Raw genomic sequence first — 21813 nt, forward strand, 5'->3', positions numbered from 1 at the left:
TTCCTCGTCCCTGGGTTCCTCGCACTTGGACACCCCTCTAGGAGAGGTCCAGAAGGGGTCGTTGTCCTCTTCTCCAGATGAGGTCTTAGGTGATTCCACACCACCCATGCCCTCCATGGACGCTAGGGCCCACCAGGACCTTTTCCACTGCCTGGCCCAAAGTCTGGGGATCCAGGCAGAGAAGGTGTCTGAAGACATCCGATGCTGCCTCCAGAGTGGCTCTTCCGGTTAATAAAACTGTAGCCAAAATTTCTAAGACCTTGTGGCAAACCCCTGCATCTATCTCCCCGACTGATAAGCAAGCTGAAAGGAGGTACTTTCCCCAAGAGGGCAACAAGCACCTGTTTTCTCACCCTCCCCCAGGCTCCCTGGTGGTTCAAGCCATCGACCATAGGGAAAGACAAGGCCAGCCCGCTGCTGCCCCTAAGAATAGGGAGGCCGAGAAGACTGACCTGCTAGGCAGGAAAGTCTACACATCCGGGGGTATCCAGTGCCACATCGCCAATCAGCAGGTCCTCTTGTCATGTTACGCCAATAATACTCAGGCATCCATGGACAAGTTCACAGACAAGTTCATGGACAAGTTCATGTGCTCCCCAGGGACTCCCGCTTGGAGTTTAAGGCAGCACTTCAGGTGGCTCTCAACGTGGCGGATGCCGCTGTCCAGGTGATGGCTACAGGTGTGGTCCTATGCCATAGTTCCTGGCTTCAGGGTTCTGGGGTTCCCCCAGAGCTCCAAATCACCCTCCAAGATCTTCCGTTTGAGGGCCCTTTGCTCTTCTCTGAGCAGACCGATCAGAGGCTCCATGGCCTCAAGGATACCTGGGCTACCCTAAATTCCTTGGGCATGCACACTCCTGCTACCCAGACGTGCACTTTCGCAAATAGGAATGTTCCTAGAGCACCCCAGGTCCTGACTTCTCCCGTCGTAGGAGCAGGAGTGGTAATGGCGGGAACAACAGGCGTCAACCACGCCCGGCTCCAGGCAACAACCAGGGGCTCCCAACAAACCCTCGGGCCCCCATCAGGGATTTTGACGGGATCCCCGAGGGCTTTTTACCAGTCTCCCCACTAACTTTCCAGGACCGTTTATCCCACTTCCTCCAAACCTGGTGGTCTGTTACGTTGGCCGACGGGTGCTGGAGATAGTGGAAAGGGGTTACATAATCCCTTTCCACTCGCCCTCTCCTTCCCAACCCTCTACCCCATCCCTTTTCAGGGACCTCTCTCACGAGCCTCTGCTTCAAGAGGAGGTCCAACATCTCCGTATGATAGTGGTGGTGGAGCGTGTTCCCCCCGAGTTTTGGGGGAGAGGGTTCTATTCTTGTTACTTTCTGGTCCCAAAGGGGGCCTCCGTCCCATCCTGGACCTCACAGCCCTCAACTCCTTCATCACCAAAGCAAAATTCAAAATGGTAACATTTTCATCCATAATTCCCTCGTTAGCCCCCAGAGACTGGTACGCGGCCCTCCCCTTCGGTATTTCCACAGCCCCTCAGGTCTTCACCAAATGCATGGCGGTGGTGGCCGTTGTGCTCAGGAAAAGGGGCATCCAGGTATTCTCCTACCTAGATGACTGGCTCCTGAGGGGGGACTTAGAGACTCAGGTGAGGGTCCGCATCACCATAGACCGCACACTCTTCGGCGACTTAGGCCTCCTGCTGAATCTGGACAAATCAACTCTAACTCCCACCCCAATAAAAGAGTTTGTGGGCACCAACCTGGACTCTCTGTGAGCAAGAGCCTCTCTACCCAGCTCCCGGTTTCTCACAATAGAGACAGCAGTCAGGGCACTCCAGAATTTTCCAGTGACCACCGCATGGACTTGCATGTGTCTCCTGGGCCTCATGGCTATCTGCACTTATGTAGTGTAGCATGCCATACTGCGCATGCGTCCCGCTACAGATGTGGCTATCGTGAGTCCACAACCCGGCCATCCACTGTTGGGACAGAGTGGTGACGGTTCCCGCACCTGATCTCCTCGCGTTGCACTAGTGGACCCATCAGGCGGAGGTCTGCGTGGGGGTCCCATTCTCCAGACCAGTGTCATCCACTCGCCTTGTCATGGACGCGTTGGGCACTGGCTGGGGAGCCCATTTAGGAGACCTACACATGCAAGGTATGTGGTCTGCGGACAAGATCTCCCTTGTCATATCATATATCAGGGAGCTCTGGGCAGTCCGACTGGCTTGTGCAGTTTTCCTTCCCCACCTCAGGGGCAGGTCTGACTTCATCCTGTCAGACAACACGACAGCGGTGGCATATATAAACAAGCAGGGAGGGGTTTGTTCTCCTCGCCTGTGCTTGGAAGCAATTCGCCTGTGGGAATTAGCGGGAATGGCAGGAAGGCATACAGCAGGTCCTGTGGCCAGGGGAGGAGGAGAGGGTTTTCCAGGGAACCCTGTCCCTGCCCAATAAGGGAGCAGAACCAAGGGCACTTCTTGTTCTGCCCTATGGAAAATAAGTCTAGCTGGCGAGAGACCCCCACACATGGAAGCTTTCGTGGGCCAGACCCACTTCCTCAGATCAAATAGTGGAAGAAAATTGTCACAACCATATATACCAAAGGATACAATTAAAAAAAATGAACACATATGAAAAGGACAAATCAAATTTCAGAACAGAAGAGGGATGGGGGGGAGGTAAATGTCTGTGAGCTAATGATATTAGAGGTGATAATTGGAGAAGCTATTTGGCCCACGAAAGCTTCCATGCGTGCGGGTCTCTCGCCAGCTAGACTTATTCTCCATAGGGTGGAACAAGAAGTGCCCTCAGTTCTGCTCCCTTTGATCTGAGGAAGTGGGTCTGGCCCATGAAAGCTCATCACCTAATAAGCCATCTTGTTAGTCTTTAAAGTGCTACATAGTCCTGTTTTGAAACTACATATTTGGATATAAAACTGAACAAGTTCATCTATGGTTTTAGAATGTGTGGGATGGGTACCGTTTTGGAAGAGGGCATTGGTGTGGTTTATTGTTTGCTTTTTGTTTTTCCAGAATTCTGAAGCCTTGAAAAACTATCTGATATTATTTCCATCAGTGTTTTTAGCCAGAGCTGCCAATGTGTCATTTTCTTGTACAAATGTCCATCATTCTCTTCCATACTACTACATACTCATGGATCCCAAGCCTTGAACTAAACCACTGATCTTCTACCCCCTCCTCAAGACCCATTTAAATCTTATAGATGATAACATTTATAAGAAACTAGCAGGTTAATCAACTTCATTAATATCTTTGTTGTATTGAGATTCCAGAGTTGAGAACAATTTATCATGGGTAGTCAGACCACAACTTTACATACCATAAATGGAGAAACTTGACACTTACTTGATCTACTTCTAATGGTACTTAAGAAAACCCAACTGTATATATAATTGCATATATCACCAGACTCTTTGGCCTTGTCTATGCTAGACCAGGCAGGTCAATTTAAGGTATACAATGCCAGCTATGCAAAATGCATAGAGTTGGCTTACCTTAAGCCAAGCCATAGCAGCATCCACATAGTGGGAGGCTGACAACTGCAAATGCTCCCGTCAGCATTTCTTGCTCCCCACAGAAGGAAGGGTACTGGACGTAGGTGGGGGCTGCCCTGAGCATTTACGGGTCTATGCTAGACCCACTAAATTAGACGCTAGACAATCAACCTCCTGAGCGTCGATCTACTCGAAGTATAGACATGCTCTTTGTGTGTTATTTCTCTGCTTAGATTGCAAGTTCTTTAGGCAAGGGCTGAATCTTTGTATATGTTTGTACAACACTTACCAAAGCAGGGCACTGATCCTGGTTTGGATCTCTAAGCACTAATACAATGTAAATATTAATAAAGAAAAAAGGCTAATTTATAAGTAAGAAGGATTTTATTCATTTGTTTGTAGGACAAGAATGGCTTTAGAATGTCTACTACTTTAACGAAGACCAAATCATAGACATATATTAGATATGAAAAAAATATTTTAGACCCCCTATTCAATCCCCACTTCAATGCAGAATGATTTCCTGTAGTATATTTTCTCGCACTTTGTCCAATGTAGTTTTAAATGTCCTAGCTTAATGGTCTTCCTTCATTTCCCTTGGGAGATATTTACAATCCCAAAATTTCTTCTTTCTTTGCAGTGGCCACACCTTTAATATATTTATAGCTTGATGTCAAGGTTACTCCTTATTCATATCTTAACCAAGCGAATCATATATGGCTTTTTGAATATTTCTTTACAAATCAATCTGATAATTCTCAAAATTAGTTTTATTCCTTAATCTGATTTTTTTCTGCATTGTCAACATCTTTGTGCTCTTGAAAGGTTTACCTGCAGCTACACCACCATCCTGAAGTAAGGATTATTCTTTCCATTCTGCTTGTAATACCTCTGTATATGGAACTCAAAACTGCAGTGGTGTGTTTTTCTACCATATCCCCATGCATATTCCCATCTATTTACTGTTCACTCCCAAATCTAAGCCTCTTTCAGCATTACTGTTTTCCAGTTTCCACCTATTGGATAGCTGTGTGTTTCAGGTTATTTTCCATTATAAGTATGCATGGCATTCTAGCATACAATCCAGACCAGAGAGGGGCTGTCACCCCTGCCTGCTTCACTCTGCGGGGTATTGTAGTTCTCATCTGAGTTGTTCACAAGTAGCATGTCAGAATGCAGGTTACACCCTGAACTACAGCCCCTAGTTAAGCAGCTCTGACCCTAGCATCCTGCCAGCAAATACCAAACATATTCTTTCACTGGCCTTGGTTTTCACATAAAGGGTAACCCCCAACACACTCCCAGTCCTGGATTTTCCCAAAAATCTGTGTTCTGTACTATCTAGCCTTCTCCTGAACAGTCCAGATATATTAGATCCGTTTCACCTCTACGTGGTCAATATACAACAGTTTGCTATTTTAAATGGAATAACTCACTCTATTTAAATCAGTGGATTTGTTTTGATTAAATAATAAAACCAATTTATTTAACTACAAAGAAGGAGATTTTCAGAGAGTACAATGTGTAATGAGGTATTCATGTAAGAAATAGCTATAAGAAAAATGAAGATAAAATGCTTTTTAAACTTAATAGACTAGCATTGGTTGAAGGTGAAGTCCTCCATTAACATTGGAGACCAAATTCTCAAGCCAGGATCTGTCCTCGAAGTCCAACTGCTATTTCTTTTGTCTTCTTAAGTGAGAAGAGAGAGATGGGTATGAAGAGAGTACTTGAGGTGTTTTAACCCCTTACTTTTATAGTTAAGTTACTATTTCATGTCTGTTTTCCCACAGTGCCTCTTAGATAACATTCTTTCCAGACAATTACAAGGAGATATGTCCACTTATGGGAAGAGGAGTTATGCTGGGGGGGTTTTCTTTTTAACTAAGATGCCAGTTATCTGTCTGAGGGCTCCGTTTACAATTTACATGCAAACACACTTCCTTTTGTTTAAGACAGATCTGCTTGACGAGTTCTACCTCACTGGATCTACCCACGAATGTATCTTTACATCAGTGGTATCCAACCTTTTCAAGCATGAGATCACTTTTTGAATTTAAGTGCAATCCAAGATCTACCTCAAATATAAATACCCTTGCCCCGCCTCCTTTGTGCCCCTTCTCCGAGGCCTCGCCCCTGCTCACTCCATCCTCCATCCCTCCCCTGGCCTTCCTTCCTTTCAGCAGGCAGGGGCAGCGGGTTGGAGTACAGGCTCTGGTCTTGAATTAAGGGATCTGGAGTGTGAGAGGGGCTCTGAGCTGAGCTTGGGGCTGACAGTTGGGGTGCAAGAAGGGGTTCTAGGTGTAGGCTCTGGGAGGGTGTTTGGATGCAGGGGTGCTCAGGGTTAGGGCAGGGGCTTGGTGTGCAGGAGGGGAGTTCATGACTGGGTAGGGTTTCAGGATGTGGGCTCTGACTGAGCCCTGCTTACCTCAGGTGGCTCCTGGGTGGTGCTACAGTGAAGTTAAGGCAGGCTCCCCCCTGCCATGGCTCTGCATCACTCCCAAAAGCAGCCAGCAAACTCCATTCCAAGTCCTGTGTGTCCCCCCCGCCCCACTCTGTGGAGATAGGATACAGGGTGAGAGAAGGGGGCATCTTGACATCAGCGCTCCCCCCCCCCCGCCCTGTGCAAGTAAGTAGGCTGCTCCTGGGGATGGGGGGGAGGCAGCTCCAAGACAAAGGGAAGGAGATGAGCAGCAGTTGGGGGGAAGGGCAGCTGAAGTGCCCGCGCTTGCTAGCTTGTTGGTCAAACCAGTCAAGATCACCTGTCAAAGGCTCCAAGATCTACCAGTGGATCCCGATTTACTTGTTGATGACCACTGCTTTACATCATAGAGGGGTTTTTTATAACTTTACACATAATGTTGCTACATTCATTTCTGTATGATATTATTGACCAGAAAAATATTAATTTTCAAATGATACCTCACAAGACATATTTAGTACCAGGATTGTTACAATAGCATGTAGGATATGAACACGGGAGGATTTGCTCATTCTTTGCGCTTGCAGTCTCTCAAATTTAATCTCACTTCTTGTAGTCTTTATCGCTGCTGTTCGTATTATAGCAATGCTCAGGTGCCCTGGTCAGGATCAGAGCCCCATTGTGCTAGGACCTGTACAAACATAGAAGAAAAAATATTCTTTATTCCAAAGAAATTACTATCTGTGATAAGCAACATGCTAAGGGGAGGAAGAGTTGGGAATTGATAATCAATAAAACATCAGATAACCATATGCACATATACACAGATAAATATTTTTGCAATTACATCCTGAAATATGTACATTCCTCTCCTGCTTCTCAGTAACCTGTCCCATAGCTTCTGAAAAATCGGCCAGTTATTTTCATTCATTGAAGCAGAGCTGGACTTTGAAAAGTGGTTTGAAGGAGAATGAAATAGTAGAGCAGAGGAGATTAGGTGAGCAACAGAATTGACAAAAGCAGCTAAATACGGAGCACAGAGCTGTGAAGGGCTTTGAACGGTTATAACAAGAAGTTGGCATTTGCATGTGAAAAGCCGGGTTCAAATAAACAGATGATGTAGCATTAGGCAAGGAAAATAAAACTTTTGCCAATACATGTTGTATAGATTGGAAAGGGATGATCTGAATAACTAAGAAGCTACAGAAGAGGAGCTTGTAGTGATCAAAATGGGAGGTGACAGAATTTTGGCTGTCTGGACAGATGGTCATATTTTATAAAATTTTTGGATGAAGAAGAGGCACAGTTTGGAGGCAGCTTTGAGTATGTGAGGAAAGAGACAAAATTGACACACAGATTAAGTGTCTTATAGACAGGAAAAGAAACATTCCCAACAGTGACAAAGAACAGGGGAAGTAGAGGTTTGGGAGGAAAGCTAATGAGTTCCATTTTAGCTGTATTAAATTTTAGTTGTCACCCAGAAGGATATGTTAGAGAGTGAAGTCACAAGTGGTAAAGAAGACTTGAGTATAAATCATAACTGACATTCTCGCATGGATGAGATCTCAGAGAGAGAGCAGGATGTAAAGGGAGAAAAGAAAGGGGCCAAATATGGAGTCCTGTGAAATTTCCAGGGAGTGGGAGAGGATCTACTGAAAGAAAAATGCTAAAGGAATGGGCAGACAAGTGGCAGGAGAATTAGGGGAGGACTATAACAAAGCAAAGGAAGGACTACTTAGGAAGGAGTAACTTACAGCAGCAAAGGCCTCGAAAAGATCACGGAAGATGAAGAAGAACCATACTTCGAGATGTTGTCAAGAAAGTGTCAAAAGCAAACTTAGTAAAGATGCAGGGTAGAGACAGAAGATAAGAGAAAAAGGGAAAGGAACAAAAGTTGAAAAGGGAGCTATTTCAATATTTCTAATATCTCTGGCTCCCTTAGGCAATATGGTGCTGTTAGGGATGCCAGGTGTCTGGTTTTCGCCCAGACAGTCCATTATTTCTGGCCCCTGTCCGGTTAAAAAAAACAGAAAATACCGGATATGTAAAATATCTGTTTTTTTCTGTTTTTCTTGGACAGAAGGCCAGCAAGGACATTGTTCTGCTGCTGCGTTTGGCGTGGGGGGGGGGGGGGGGGGGGAGTGAGGAGCATGGGGATTCTTAAAGGTGCAGCAGCCTTTTTCTTTTGTTCTCCCGGGTTGGTTGGTTTGTTTGTTTGTTTTCTCAGCCAAGTTTTTTTCCTGCCATGTTCAGGATTTTTGATGAAAGCATCTGGCAAGCCTAGGTGCCATCTGTGAATTTCATTAACATGATCCCCTCCTTTTCAGCTCATCAGTGAAGATGTTAAATACAATTAGATAACACTTATCCCTGTAGTTCCCCCACAAGACTTTTCCCCCAACTGAATAAATTATGTGTCTTGAACGCTGAAGTTCCACCAGTCAGTTTTCAACCCATGTGACATAGGGAGGTTTTGTGAGATGTTTTACTGAAATATAAACACTGTATATCTACTGCATGTTTGATATATATACACACAATCAAGTTTGTTTAGAAAAAATTTATTTATATATAATCATGTTGTTTATTGCCCATTGCTATATCTTCTAAATGTTTCTTTTATTATTGGTTTCTCTATTTTATTGGGGACTGACATTAATCAGATCCTAATTGATGGCATTCCCCCTTTTGAAGATTATTCTGCCATTCACTTTTTTCAGTCTTCTTGTATCCTTCCTCATTCTCCAGGACCATTCCAAATAACTTTTATTGGGTCAATACAGATTTCAGGCATTGTGTTTATATTTGAGGTTGTAAATCATTCAGATTAGCTGATTCATATGCATTCAGATATTCTTTTCCTTTATCCATTCTTTACCAATAATTAGTTACATTATAAACTACGGTTTATTCCTGCGTCCAAATTTCTTTTTTATTTCTCTTTTAAAGTCATAGTTTTAAAAGGAAAATTTATATCCATCACTACATTTTTTAAAAGCTATTTTTCTGTATAGACTCTGCACCAATGAAGTTAGTGGGAGTGGTGCCATTTACTTCTGTGAGACCAGGAATGACCCCATAAGGAAGAGATAAGATTGTTTTGTAGAATGGCTTTTTTTTTTTTATTAACAAAGAACCTCCTGTCACTTTTGTTAACAAAGACCTTTCTCACAAGAATAGTGCTTGCCACTACTATAATATAAACATTTTAGAGTGGTAAATGACAGAGAGTATACTTGTACAGGGATTCATTTTAAGGGCTAAGAGAGATTATTTTGTCCACTAATGCTGTCTGTCTTCCAAGATAACCAAGTTGGATTGCACTCCCTGAAAATGTACCTTATATGTGAAAATAAGGTACATTTTAAGTACTGCAAAATTAAATTATTACTGATATTTAATATATGAACCAATGTTACTACTAATAGTAATATTTTATGTGGACAGTATTGCATAGGTAGCATGAAAATACTTAAATTACAGTAAGCATATTTGGAACAAAACAACACTGAACATTCTAAACCTCATTCTGAATGTGAACCATTATTAAAACAGTTTGGAAACTTGGCTCTACCATCCTAGGCTCCCCTGTGGTGTAACAAATTATGTCATTTTTCAGAGAGATATATAGTGCCAAGAGGAGTCATAACAAAATTTAAAGTGAATGTTGATTTTCAAACATGATTCATAGATACTGCAATATTGGTATTAAAGGACTCCCACCATGGGAATTTTAAGAAAGCTGCATTGAGCAAGATGGAAAATTCCTGTGGCAAACCTTCATAGTTTCTGTTGTTACTTTTTAATATAAGACAACAGTGCCATCTGCAGTAGATTTTTGTACTGGAATTAACTTGTCAGGACAAGAACTTGTTTTTTGTTTTTTAAATTAACATTAGGGGGCTGTACCTATCTTCCCAGAGCACCAGAAGACTGGGTATGCTGCATGGCTCCCGCCTCACTGGGTGGCTGTAGGGAAAGGGGTGGCGGGATGCAGAGTGATGTCAATATGTCACTCTGTTGTCCCGCAGGAAAAGGTTTTTTTTACATATCGAGATTTGTATATGTACGAGGCTTTTCTTTTAAAAAAAAATGAAGGTCATTAGTTCTCACATGTTCTATAAATTGTTTCACAAATATTTAGGTGAAAGTCAGTTCTTCACACATGGTTGTCATTTGTGTTTTATAAATTGCCACGTACTTCTCTAATGCTAATGTAGATAAATAGTTACTAATAATAGTAATATCCAACAGATGTGCATGAGCTACTATATATTAATCTGCACTATAGACCTCTTAAAGTTCAGATGTGTTTTAATTCAAAGTTTGGGTTCAGCCCAAGATCTATCTAAGGCAGTGGTCCCCAACCTTTTGAGGCTGCCAGGTGCCCAAGGGCGGGGCCACTCACGCACCGGGCACCTGCGGGCGGGGCAGCACGTGTGCCCGAGGGCGGGGCTGCGTACATGCCGCATGCCCGGAGCCAGCGCCACCCATGCGCCGCACTCCCGGGACCGGCGCCACTCCTGTTCCACACGCCCAGGAGTGAAGCTGCCCATACACCTCGCGCCCGGGGCTGGAACAGCCCATGCGCTGTGTGCCCAGGGCCGGCGCTGCTCCTGTGCCGTGTGCCCAGGTGTCAGCAGCGCCCATGCGCCGCACGCCTGGGGCCAGCACTGCTCCTGTGCCACATGCCCAGGGGTGGGGAAGCCCATACGCCACGCTTCCAGGGCTGGCACAGCCCATGCACCGCATGCCCGGGGGCAGGGCTGCCCGTGTGCTGCGCGCCCAGGAGCAGGGCCAGCCCCGATCAGTTGGTGGGCGCACAGAAATGGCCCAGCGGGTGCCATGGCACCCACGGGCACTGCGTTGGGGACCACTGATTAAGGCTACATCTACACAGCAGCATTATTTCAGAATAACTCATGTTATTTTGAAATAACATAATGTACATCTACACAGAAAGCCACTATTTCAAAATATTGTTGAGATGGAGGACTTCTTCCTCGACTCCTCTAACCCTCAGTGTATGAGGAGTAAGGGAAGTTAAAGGAAGAGTGTTCTTCCTTCGACTTCCTGCTGTATAGACAGCACCAAAAGCAAAGTTAAGCTATTTCAACTTCAGCTACACAATTGACACAGCTGAAATTGTGTATCTTAATTCGACTGTTGCCCTCCAGTGTAGACATGCCTATGATAGTAGCTTCTAGTACCACATTTTGAAACTAAATCCAGATTGCAGATGAATACCAACATCATGCCCAACATTTTAATTACATTGACTATTTTTTACTGTTTTTTTCTTTTCTTAAAATTCCTTAGCACTACTGTTGGCAGTATTTTTTGTTGTTGTTGTTTGTGATGAAGACTGGAGGAAAATAGCAAATACTATCTCAGCCATAACAATGAGTTAGTTATTATACATGTTATGTCGAGAAATGTCTGTATTGTACAGGAAATTTTCTATATGTTACATAAGCAAAACTACATTAAAAGATGCAGGCTCACTGACAGCAAGTCTGGGCCCCAGAGCAGATCAATTATTAATGAGTCCCCTATTCTGTTCTCTCAGTCGGGACCACCAGCCCTCCCCCTTGGACAAAGGCCAAAAGGCTCCCCTCTCCAAGAGGAGCCCCAGGCCGGCCATAATTCCATCCCAGACCTTCCCACTAACTTCTTTTAGCAGCTATTTTGGCTGCAGCAAGCCAACTTGTTCTGCAGAAAAGCCACATTGCCTCTCGATTTTAAAATACTTTTTATATGCCCCATGTAGATTCCAGGGTGGCTGAGACAGCAGTATTTATTACTCCAGTGTCTTAGCTGCCCAGAACCTACATGGGGCATATCAAAAGCGTTTTTGAATCAAGAAATGCGTTTCCCCAGAAGAGGCAGACCTGCTGTGGATGGGCCCTTTGGACCCTTTTTAATTGCCCAGGCCTCTGGGCATTTACCTCCTTTACCTCTCCTTGTTGGTGTACCTAACCGGTTGGGTGAGGGTCTGTTCCAATGTGCAACAGGGCTGGGGGACTTCTCTGGCCCCAGTCTTGTGGCAGCCTACCTGCACCCCAAAATGCGCATCCCCAGTCCCACCCCACAGCCCTTACTTTGAGCCAGATTCCTGCACCCCAACCCTCTACTTCAGCACTTAGTCCCCTCCTGTACCCTGAACCCCCCACCGTCAGCCCAAGCTTGCCGCCTTCAGCCCTATACTCCAACCCTCTTCCCTAGCCCTGAGCCCCTCCCATGCCCCAGCCAGAGCCCTTATCTCCCACACCCCCAAACCTCTCATTCCCAGCCCCCTCTCCAGAGCTGTCAACCCTCTTACCTCCACATTGTGCAATACAGGGAAACTGAAACGCTTACTATTGCCAATCCATTTTTACATTATTAAAAAATATATATATCCGCTTACTAGGTGGGGGAGGATGAGGTTTGGACCTGTCAAGGCATCACTAAAAATTGCATGTTGCCACCTGAGTAAAAGAAACAATATTTGTACTGCAATTATAAACAAAAAGTCAGCAAGCTCCATGTATCTTGACTGCAGATGATGTATTCAGGGAACTGACTTTGACTTGCTGTTCCTTTCAGTTCCTGAAGTGTCTTGGTAACATAACCAGGTTATTACATTCCACAAAAGAGTGGACTGTAGTCTCAAGATGAAATAACAATGCAGAAAGTGTTATAGAATCCAGTATTTCATCATAGCACTGCTGACACTGTAAATGATTTCATAACAATTTGGACAAGTGTTGCAAATAAATACTAGTAAGAAGATCACATTGAAAATTGTGCAAGATGATACTGTATGCATCTTAACTGTAATTGGCCGGATCCATGTGTTTAATTTAGGTTTTCTTATGCACAACAGTGTAAAATTCTGTTAGAAACTATTTTGCCAGATGAACCCATCATGACAGTCACACAAGTGATGTTCAGTTTTGTTCATTGAGAGACAGACTCAGCCAAAGAACGGTAGCAAAACCTAAACTGTACATGTACAACATTAACAATGTTACAGGTAGTCAGCAGCATAGATGTGTGTGTACAGTGTATTAATCTCAAGGAACATGGGAATTATGCATTTAATATTTGATGATGCTGGTAATTTTTGAACTTGTTAGGTATCCCACTGTTTTCAGAGGATAAGAGAGGGGGAAAAGTGACAATGTTTTGAATCTTTTAGAAATTTGATTGACAAGTATCCAGAAGTTTTTTTAAAAAAGTTCTGATGCTGTTCAGATATGTAACCATTTCTCTGTACGTTTGGTACTATTCAGCCTGGGCTAATCCACAGCCTCATTCCTTCACCCCTCAGCAGGTGCCAGAAGGGTTAGCCTATACAATGGGAATCGGTCTTTTAAGATACCTATTTTAGGAATGAAGGGAGCAAACTGTTTAGTTCTCCAATAGTTCTTCATTTAAACCAGTGGTGGGCAACATGTGGTTCCACTTGCAGCTCACAGATGCCTGGCTGTCCCCATCCCATAACTGATTCATAGCATTACCTCTCTGGGAGTGAGGGGGTTCAGAGGAGAGGGAGCATAAATCATGTGATTTGTATGCTCAAAAAATGCTGGGAGGAAGGGGAGGAGTAGGAAATATGGTTCTCTGATATTCCAATGTGCGAGAGGCATGTGAGGGAACGTGAGCAGACACAGGAGCTATGGGTGGAACCCCAGAGAGTCACAGGCTGTTGCAGCCCACTGAGGTGAAGCAGGGCCTGTTGCATAAAAAAGCCTCTGCCTGCGCTTCCTTTATTTACACACATGCATTTTCTGAAACTACACTAAACTGTAAGGTCTAAGGTTTTAAACTGCAACTCATTGTGCTCTTTGTAAAACTTTGTAATCTTTGTAACTCTCAGAAACTTATTGTAAGCTGCAACTTTGAAATCTTTGAAACTCTCAGCCACCTTGCTTGTAACGTGCTCTAACCTACACTCCCCTGTGTGCATGGAGAGAGAGAGAGCATGAGTGTTTTTTGGAGTTCCTAAGACTGGAGCACATGGTGATGAGTCATCACAGACCGCTGCTTTTGCTGGATAAAGGGAAGTCTGGGCATGCTCCCTGATGATAAGGTGAATGAGACACAGGAGCCATTCAGACACTATTTAAGGAGAGGGAGCACATGTGAGACCTTCTCTTTCTTCCTCTGCTCCTGAGAAAACCCTCTCTACAGTCAGTGTTTCTCCTCCTGACCTGCTTCCCCAGCCATGATGAGCAGACAGACCCTTCAGGATTTACATGCCTTGGCTCCTTCTGCAACCCATATGCCTGTGTAAGTATGTGAGTGCCTGAGGGCAGGAATGAATGAGTGGAGGGGTGTGTGAGCTTGTTTGTGTGTCTGAGAGAGAGAGAGCTCTGTATTTTCTTTAGTTTAAACTTTTGGTGGCTGCTCTCTCCTCTTTAGTTTTACCTAGTGGCAATAAACCCATACAAGTATAGTCCTTGGTAGTCTCCAGTGAGAATATTGTGAGGGTAACAAGGCCATAGTTGCCTGTCCCTGGTTTAGACCTTTGGATAAATTCCAAATGGGTCAGATTGTCAACTACAGGCAGTCCCCGAGTTACGTGGATCCGACTTATGTCGGATCCGCAATTATGAACGGGGCTTTTCTTGTCCCAGAGGACACGAGCGGCGGGTCACCCAGATGCGCCGCGGTCCCCCGCCCGCGTCCTCCGGGGCGAGAAAAGCTGCTCCGCGTGCTCTGCCCTGGGCTTCCTGGAATCAGCCGCTGATCAGTTTCAGCAGCGGCTGACTTGGGGACACCTGGGGTAGAGGTGCTGCCGGGTTGGTCCCCACAGCGCTGAGGTGCAGCGCTGCGGGGACCTACCCGACAGCGCCCCAGCTGCTCTGTCCCAGGCGTCCAGATTCAGCCGCTGTTGAAACTGATCAGCGGCTGATTCCAGGAAGCCCAGGGCAGAGCAACTCTGCCTCGGGCTTCCTGTAGTCAGCCGCTGGTCAGTTTCAGCAGCGGCTGAATCTGGACGCTAGTTCCAACTTACATACAAATTCAACTTAAGAACAAACCTACAGTCCCTATCTTGTACGTAACCCGGGCAGTGCCTGTAGTGTATATTGGTATCTCTTCATTCAATTCAGAAGGAGCTAGATCAATTTGTCCCAAATTAATTGAGCCCTTGGTGTTTGGAAGCATCTCTAATAGAAGTGAAGGCTTTAATTCTGTGTCTTGTATGTCCATTCTGAGCTCTTGTTCACCAACTCTCTTTGACATCATAGCTGACTAGACTCTCTGGCCAGGCCCCTTTACAGAGCTCAAAGTTCTCAGTTCCTTTGCTGCCACAGGTGAAAAATGCCTGAATGGATTTTTCTCTTCACTTATCCCCCAGCGTTCATTAACAATATTTGAAGAGGAAGGAAGTCTTGCTGGGGCTCAGTCTCCATTCCTATTGAGATTAAGTGGTCAGCTTTCTCCACTGGCTGTTTCAATGGCTTTTGAATCCATTAAGATCAACATACTGCACTGACTACAGTGAAAGACTCTGCCTCACACTATCTAAAAAATTAAGGAATCACCTGCTAAGCATTTTATACAAAAAACAGAAAAACATCAAGAATGACATTTCTAACTTAGAGAGTCTCATCTCAGGACAAACATCCACACCGACTGACACCTTGCAAGACTTTTGTTCCACCAGACAAGAAATCTACTATACACACTTCTATTCCCTACAACAAAGAAAAGACAATAAATTGTCCAAACTGCTCTACACCACAAGCTACAATAGCAACAACCTCAACCCACCGGATAATATTGTTAACCTCTCCAGCTACAAACTCAATCCAGCAGAAGAGTCTGTCTTATCCAGGGGTCTCTCTTTCTGCCCCACGTCCCCCACAAACTGGATACAATTTTGTGGTGACCTTGAAGCTTTTTTTTGCCGCCTCCACGTCCGAGAATATTTCCAAACCACCAATGAACACCAATCTGACCTACCAGATCCCCCCTATCAACACAAAAGGAAGAATAATTCTATATGGACTCCCCCTGACAGTCGGAATTACAATCTAGATTTCTATATACAAAGCTTCCACAACAACGCACAGACTGACATTATTCGCAAACAACAACAAGCGACACAATCTCAGCCACGCTGAACAACATGCCGTCCAGAGTCTCAAAAACAACCTGGACATTATAATCAAACCAGCTGACAAAGGTGGTGCTGTGGTCATTATGAATAAGGCCGACTATAACCAAGAGGCAACCAGACAACTCTCCAACACCACATTTTACAAACCTCTCTCCTCTGATCCTACCTCGGAATACCAAAAGAAATTACTCTGTCTCCTTAAAAGCCTCCCTACAGCTACTCGGGAACAAATCCACACAGAAACACCTTCTGAACCCCGACCAGGATTTTTCTATCTGCTTCCCAAGATCCATAAACCTGGACACCCCGGACGCCCCATCATCTCTGGTATTGGCACACTCACTACTGGTCTATCCAGCTATGTAGACTCTCTCCTCAAACCCTACGCAACCAACACCCCCAGCTTTCTCTGAGATACTACTGACTTCCTAAGGAAACTACAAAAGATCGATAACCTCCCCAATAACACCATCCTTGCCACCATGGATGTAGAAGCACTATACACCAACATCCCACATGAAGACGGATTACAAGCTATTAGAAACACTATCCCAGAGGACACCACTGCCAACCTGGTAGCAGACCTATGTAACTTCGTTCTCACCCACAATTATTTCCAGTTTGAGAACAACTTATACCTCCAGATCAGCGGCACAGCCATGGGTACACGCATGGCCCCACAGTATGCTAATATCTTTATGGCTGACCTAGAACAACGTTTCCTCAACTCCCGTCCCCTTTTACCCCTTCTCTACTTACGCTACATCGATGACATCTTTATGATCTGGACGCATGGCCAAGAAACACTGGAGACATTCCACAGAGATTTCAACAACCTACACCCCACCATTAACCTCAGCCTGGACCATTCCACACGAGAGATCCATTTCCTGGACACCACAGTACAAATCAACAATGGAAAATTAGACACCACCCTCTACAGAAATCCCACTGACTCATACAGTTACCTACATGCTTCCAGCTCCCATCCAGCACACACCATACGATCCATCATCTATAGCCAAGCCCTTCGATACAACCGCGTCTGCTCTAATCCCACAGACAGAGACCAGAAACTTCAGGATCTCTACCAAGTATTTATAAACCTCAACTACCCACCCGGAGAAATAAAAAAGCAAATTGAAAGAGCCAAACGAATACCTAGAAACCATCTACTACAAGACAGACCCAAGAAAACCAACAATAGAACACCACTTGTCATCACCTACAGCTCCCAACTTAAACCTGTCCAACACATTATCAATAGATTACAGCCTATACTGGAACAGGACACTAAACTACAAGAAGCTCTGGGAGACAGACCCATAGTCTCCTATAGACAACCACCTAACCTAAAGATGATTCTTACCAACAACCACAGGACATACCACACTAATACCAACCCTGGTACTTTCCCTTGCAACAAACCCCGCTGCCAGCTTTGTCCACATATTCACTCTGCTGACACCATTATTGGGCCTAACCAAGTGAGTTATAAGATCAAGAATACATATTCCTGCGCCTCCAGAAATATAATCTATGCTATCATGTGCCGAAAGTGTCCGTCTGCTATGTACATTGGACAAACGTCTCAGACACGTCGCCAAAGAATCAATGCCCACAAAACAGACATTAGACAGGATCACAAAGAAAAAACAGTTGCTTGTCATTTCAACCAGAAAGGACACTGTCTGAATGACCTGCTAACCTGCATCCTACTTCAGAAGACATTCAAATCTGCACTTGAAAGGGAATCCTCTGAACTGGCATTCATGCTAAAATTCGACACTCTCCGCAGAGGAATTAACAAAGACTCCAACTATCTTACACATTACAAAGATAGCTTCCCCAATTATCACCTCTAATACTATTAACTCACAAACATCTTCCTTTCCCCACCTCTAATATCATTAACTCACTGGCATTCACCTTCCTTTTCTCCCTCCCCCCCCCCCCCATCCCCATTCTGTTCTGTAATGTGATTTGTCCTTTTCATGTGTGTTCATTTTTTTTAAATTGTATCCTTTGGTATATATGGTTGTGACTATTTTCTTCCATTATTTGATCTGAGGAAGTGGGTCTGGCCCACGAAAGCTCATCATCTAATAAACCATCTTGTTGGTCTTTAAAGTGCTACATAGTCCTGTATTTTGTTTCAGCTACACCAGACTAACACGGCTACATTTCTATCACTATTCTTCAATGGCTTTTGTTTGGCTTGTTGTTCATGTGCTCCCTTGCTTCATTCATATTAGACACATTAGACACAGCTAAGCTGGTGGAACAACAGAAACAGGTGTGACAGCCATTGCTTTACAATACATTGTAAAAACATATTTCTAGCACATATTAATAAAGCCCTTCTGGGGATACTGTACCTCCATCACAAAATTAATGATCGGCAAGTTATTAGTTTGCCAGTGATATAGTTCTTGCCACCTTTGGGGTATATATAGCATGACAACAGTATGTTAACTGGCATCAAGGTGTTCTTAGGGTCACTTCTTGTATGTGTGTGTGATTTGGGGTATTTTTAAAATAAAGGTAAAAAAATTATTTGTGCAACTGTAGTAAACTCCCCTCCTTATGAATCATCAGCAGGTTTACAGGATCGGCCGACAAACAAGGTTTACAGGATCAGCCGACAAAAGCTTTCTTTGTCGCCCAATCCCCGTCTTGACAGTTGCTTTTTACCGACAAACTGCTGACTCAGCAAAACACGGCGGCCATTTTTATTCAAATGAGGCGCAGGAGATTTAAATCCCTGCTTTGTTTGCAATGTCGGTATATCTAATTTACATCCCTCTGGTGACAGAGGGATGTAGTCTAGACATACCCCAAGAGTTTGGGAAGCAGGAGCTGACGAAGAACTGCTTATGCCAGCCCTGTGTCACCCAGGAATATCTTCTCACAGAGTTGATCTGAGGAAGTGGGTCTGGCCCACGAAAGCTCTTCACCTATTAAACCATGTTGTTAGTCTTTAAAGTGCTACATAGCTTTTCCTTTTGTTCTCACAGGGTGTTACTAAGACCAGATTTACAGCCTCTTTCCACCCCTGGAACAATGCACAGGGACTATAGCTGAGCCAAGAATCTGGCTCACAATGATCAGTGTTAGTTTTAAGTTAGATGGAGATGCTGATTTAATCTAATTCATCTAGTAGGTTCTACTGTGCATCCCCAGTTAAAGTCTTTCGGCTGCCCGCCACTGATGTAAACACACTACAATTCAGAACCCTTCAAGGTCTTTAAAGGAGTCAGCAAAAATTTGCAGAATCCCAGAAGGCAGATGATTGTATCAAGCATCATTTAGCTAATGGCATGTCTCTCTCTGATGTATTCATATAAATACAAACATTTTATATATAAATATTTTATCTTTAAATGTTAATAATTCACAGAATAGTGCCCATGCCCCAGGTTGATGTATTGTGGTAATATGCTACAGTAATAGGAAATTAAATAGAAAGTCATTAATGTAATGATATTGTAACTTCAAGTTATATCATCAATATTTATTTCATACCAGCGTTTCCTCTAGAGTTTTTATTATTTTCAATATTTACAGTGACTGCTCTAATTTTTTCTTTCATTTGTTAATATATGCTTCAGTGATTGAGTCAGTTTAAGCATAGCACTGCAGTGCCATCATATATTATTTAAATCTAATATGAGAAGACATTTTTCTACATACTAAAAATAATATTTCAGAGTGTATGCATTTCTCTGTTGTTTACATAACTTTTTAATATTCCCATATAACCCAAAGAATGAGACTGTTCCAGTCTTTCCACTGGCTTCAGGGGGCTTTGGTCAGTATAATCTTTCTGTGTATTTCAAGGCATATGAAGTGGTGATAGATTCAGATTTCAAACTAAGAGATTTTTAGTTCTTTGAAACAGTTGGCAATCTAGCCTGTTGTTCAGTTCAACTGTGTGTGATATTTCAGATTTCTGTATTTTTCCTTTTTAAAAACAAGAATGTTTAATGCAAAAACATCTGTTAATGCACACATAGTAAAGGGAAGATACATCAGAAAGTTCAGTTCCAATGTTCTCAACATCTTTTATACTGCCACATAGAACATATAACTATTATGGTGTATACAGTAATACAAAATATGTTGGGATTGACATCAGAGCCATGACTTTGAATTTCTTGACTTTAGTTTTTAATCATTGCAATATTTTGCTTTCCCTCTCCCCTGTATTTCCCATTTCACTCTCTATGCTTGTAAGCAATAACAGTTTTATCCCACACACCCATACTCATTGAACACTGTGGCCAGCACAACACTGCTGGTGCATCAGGTGATGTAAGCTGCACCTGCATACATAGGTGACATTTGTCTTGTAGCATGATGAGGAACCAGGAGGCAGACTGTGAAGTCACAGATTGATTTCTAGCCTACTCCTGGATCAGTGAAATAATGCACTGCCTTGTATACAGGACTCATGGCAACACCACAGTAAGATAAGTAACTCATGGCAACCCTAAGTAAGGTACTATTTAAGACAAAATGAGGATATCCGAATCTGGCACTTTCTAAGCTAAGTATTAAAGTTTTTCTTGCCTCAAGATTATTTTTCTCCGTTTTCTGTTAATTCAGGGCTTAATATCACATAATCATTAACTGGCTTCTCTTTTTTTTTCTGCATTGTTAATGGCTTTTCTGTTCCATCCTGGATATAACGTGGGGGCATTTGTTTGCTGTTGGCAATATCATTCATACAACCTTCACAATGATGTATGGATAGCACACGGTGAGAAACATGAAGAGCCCATTGCGGCAGTAAACCAGGATAGTTATAGCATTTATGAAGGGCCAAAATCTGCGAGCACTGCTAAAACAACTAGAAAAACAAAAGATAAAGCAACTGAGAAGGCAGAAAAAGAAAAGTCCGGTAAAGATAAAACAGCATCTACCTCTAGACCTGAATCTCAGGTAAGACTAAATCCTGGAAGCCAGTACGTGAAGTGTGTGTGCAACCCCAACATTTCCTAGATGTTCTTTGGTACAAAATTGTATTAATTTTTCCTCACTTGGTTGTCATCGTTAAAAGTGCTTACAGGCAGCTAACCTAGAAAAACCAGCAATACATGAATTATTCTAATCTATGCCATGCTTTGATTCCTTCCTAAATATTTAGAAATGTTGCACTATATATGTAAAATATGTTCATTTTGTGTGTTATGTGATTGATGTCTTTGTTTGATTGGTCACAACAATATTATTTCTAAAGCAAAATATGCCCAGCCCCTTTTGTAGATCAAGCCTTCCTTACATGAAAGATATGTTGATCTCATGACTTACACTGCAGGGGAATTCCTGGTTCTAGTACTCAGCATATGCAGCTATCAGTGCTCAGGATTTTCACAGGGGCCCAAAGATGAAGAAAGGAGTCTTTCCGCTACATCCAGTCTCGGGTTTGCAGTGGCTTCAGTGTTTGTTACAACCCTCCTATTAGGCAGCAAGACGGGAGTACCTGGTGGAGATAATTCATGGTAGAACTGCTGGCAGTAGTACAATCTGTGGCATGTAATCAGGTTTCATCACCTGCAGAGGTTACTGCCACTCTGCCTGCTCATGGATTTGATGAAATTACATCTATTTTACTGGATCCATAGTCCTCCGTTGGCCATCGAGGGGAAGGCAGGGTTTTTTTTCATATCTCGTTCAAGGCTGCTACCAGCCTTTCAGATCAACAGTATACTCCTGTTTTAAGAGCTGTAGAAAGTCTTTCAAAACTTGCTTTAAATTGTTCCAAGTGCTAATTTATTTTGTATTTAAAAACATTCAG

The 21813-nt window shown here is 43.5% G+C and overlaps 1 protein-coding gene across 4 annotated transcripts in view; it reads left to right on the forward strand.

Moving 5' to 3' along the window:
- The window catches only part of ADGB (androglobin), a 244141-nt gene that overhangs the window by 207530 nt on the left and 14798 nt on the right, over nucleotides 1-21813 (forward strand). For 3 of the 4 annotated variants that reach the window (XM_075924379.1, XM_075924378.1, XM_075924380.1), the window contains one exon: nucleotides 20770-20957. In XM_075924379.1, coding sequence (XP_075780494.1) covers nucleotides 20770-20957 — 188 coding nt within the window. Of the gene's footprint in view, nucleotides 1-20769; nucleotides 20958-21813 lie in introns of those variants that run through there. The other variant, XR_012902706.1, reaches the window with a different exon arrangement.

Source organism: Pelodiscus sinensis, chromosome 3, assembly GCF_049634645.1.
Source record: "Pelodiscus sinensis isolate JC-2024 chromosome 3, ASM4963464v1, whole genome shotgun sequence".
NCBI classification, from domain to species: Eukaryota; Metazoa; Chordata; order Testudines; family Trionychidae; genus Pelodiscus; species Pelodiscus sinensis.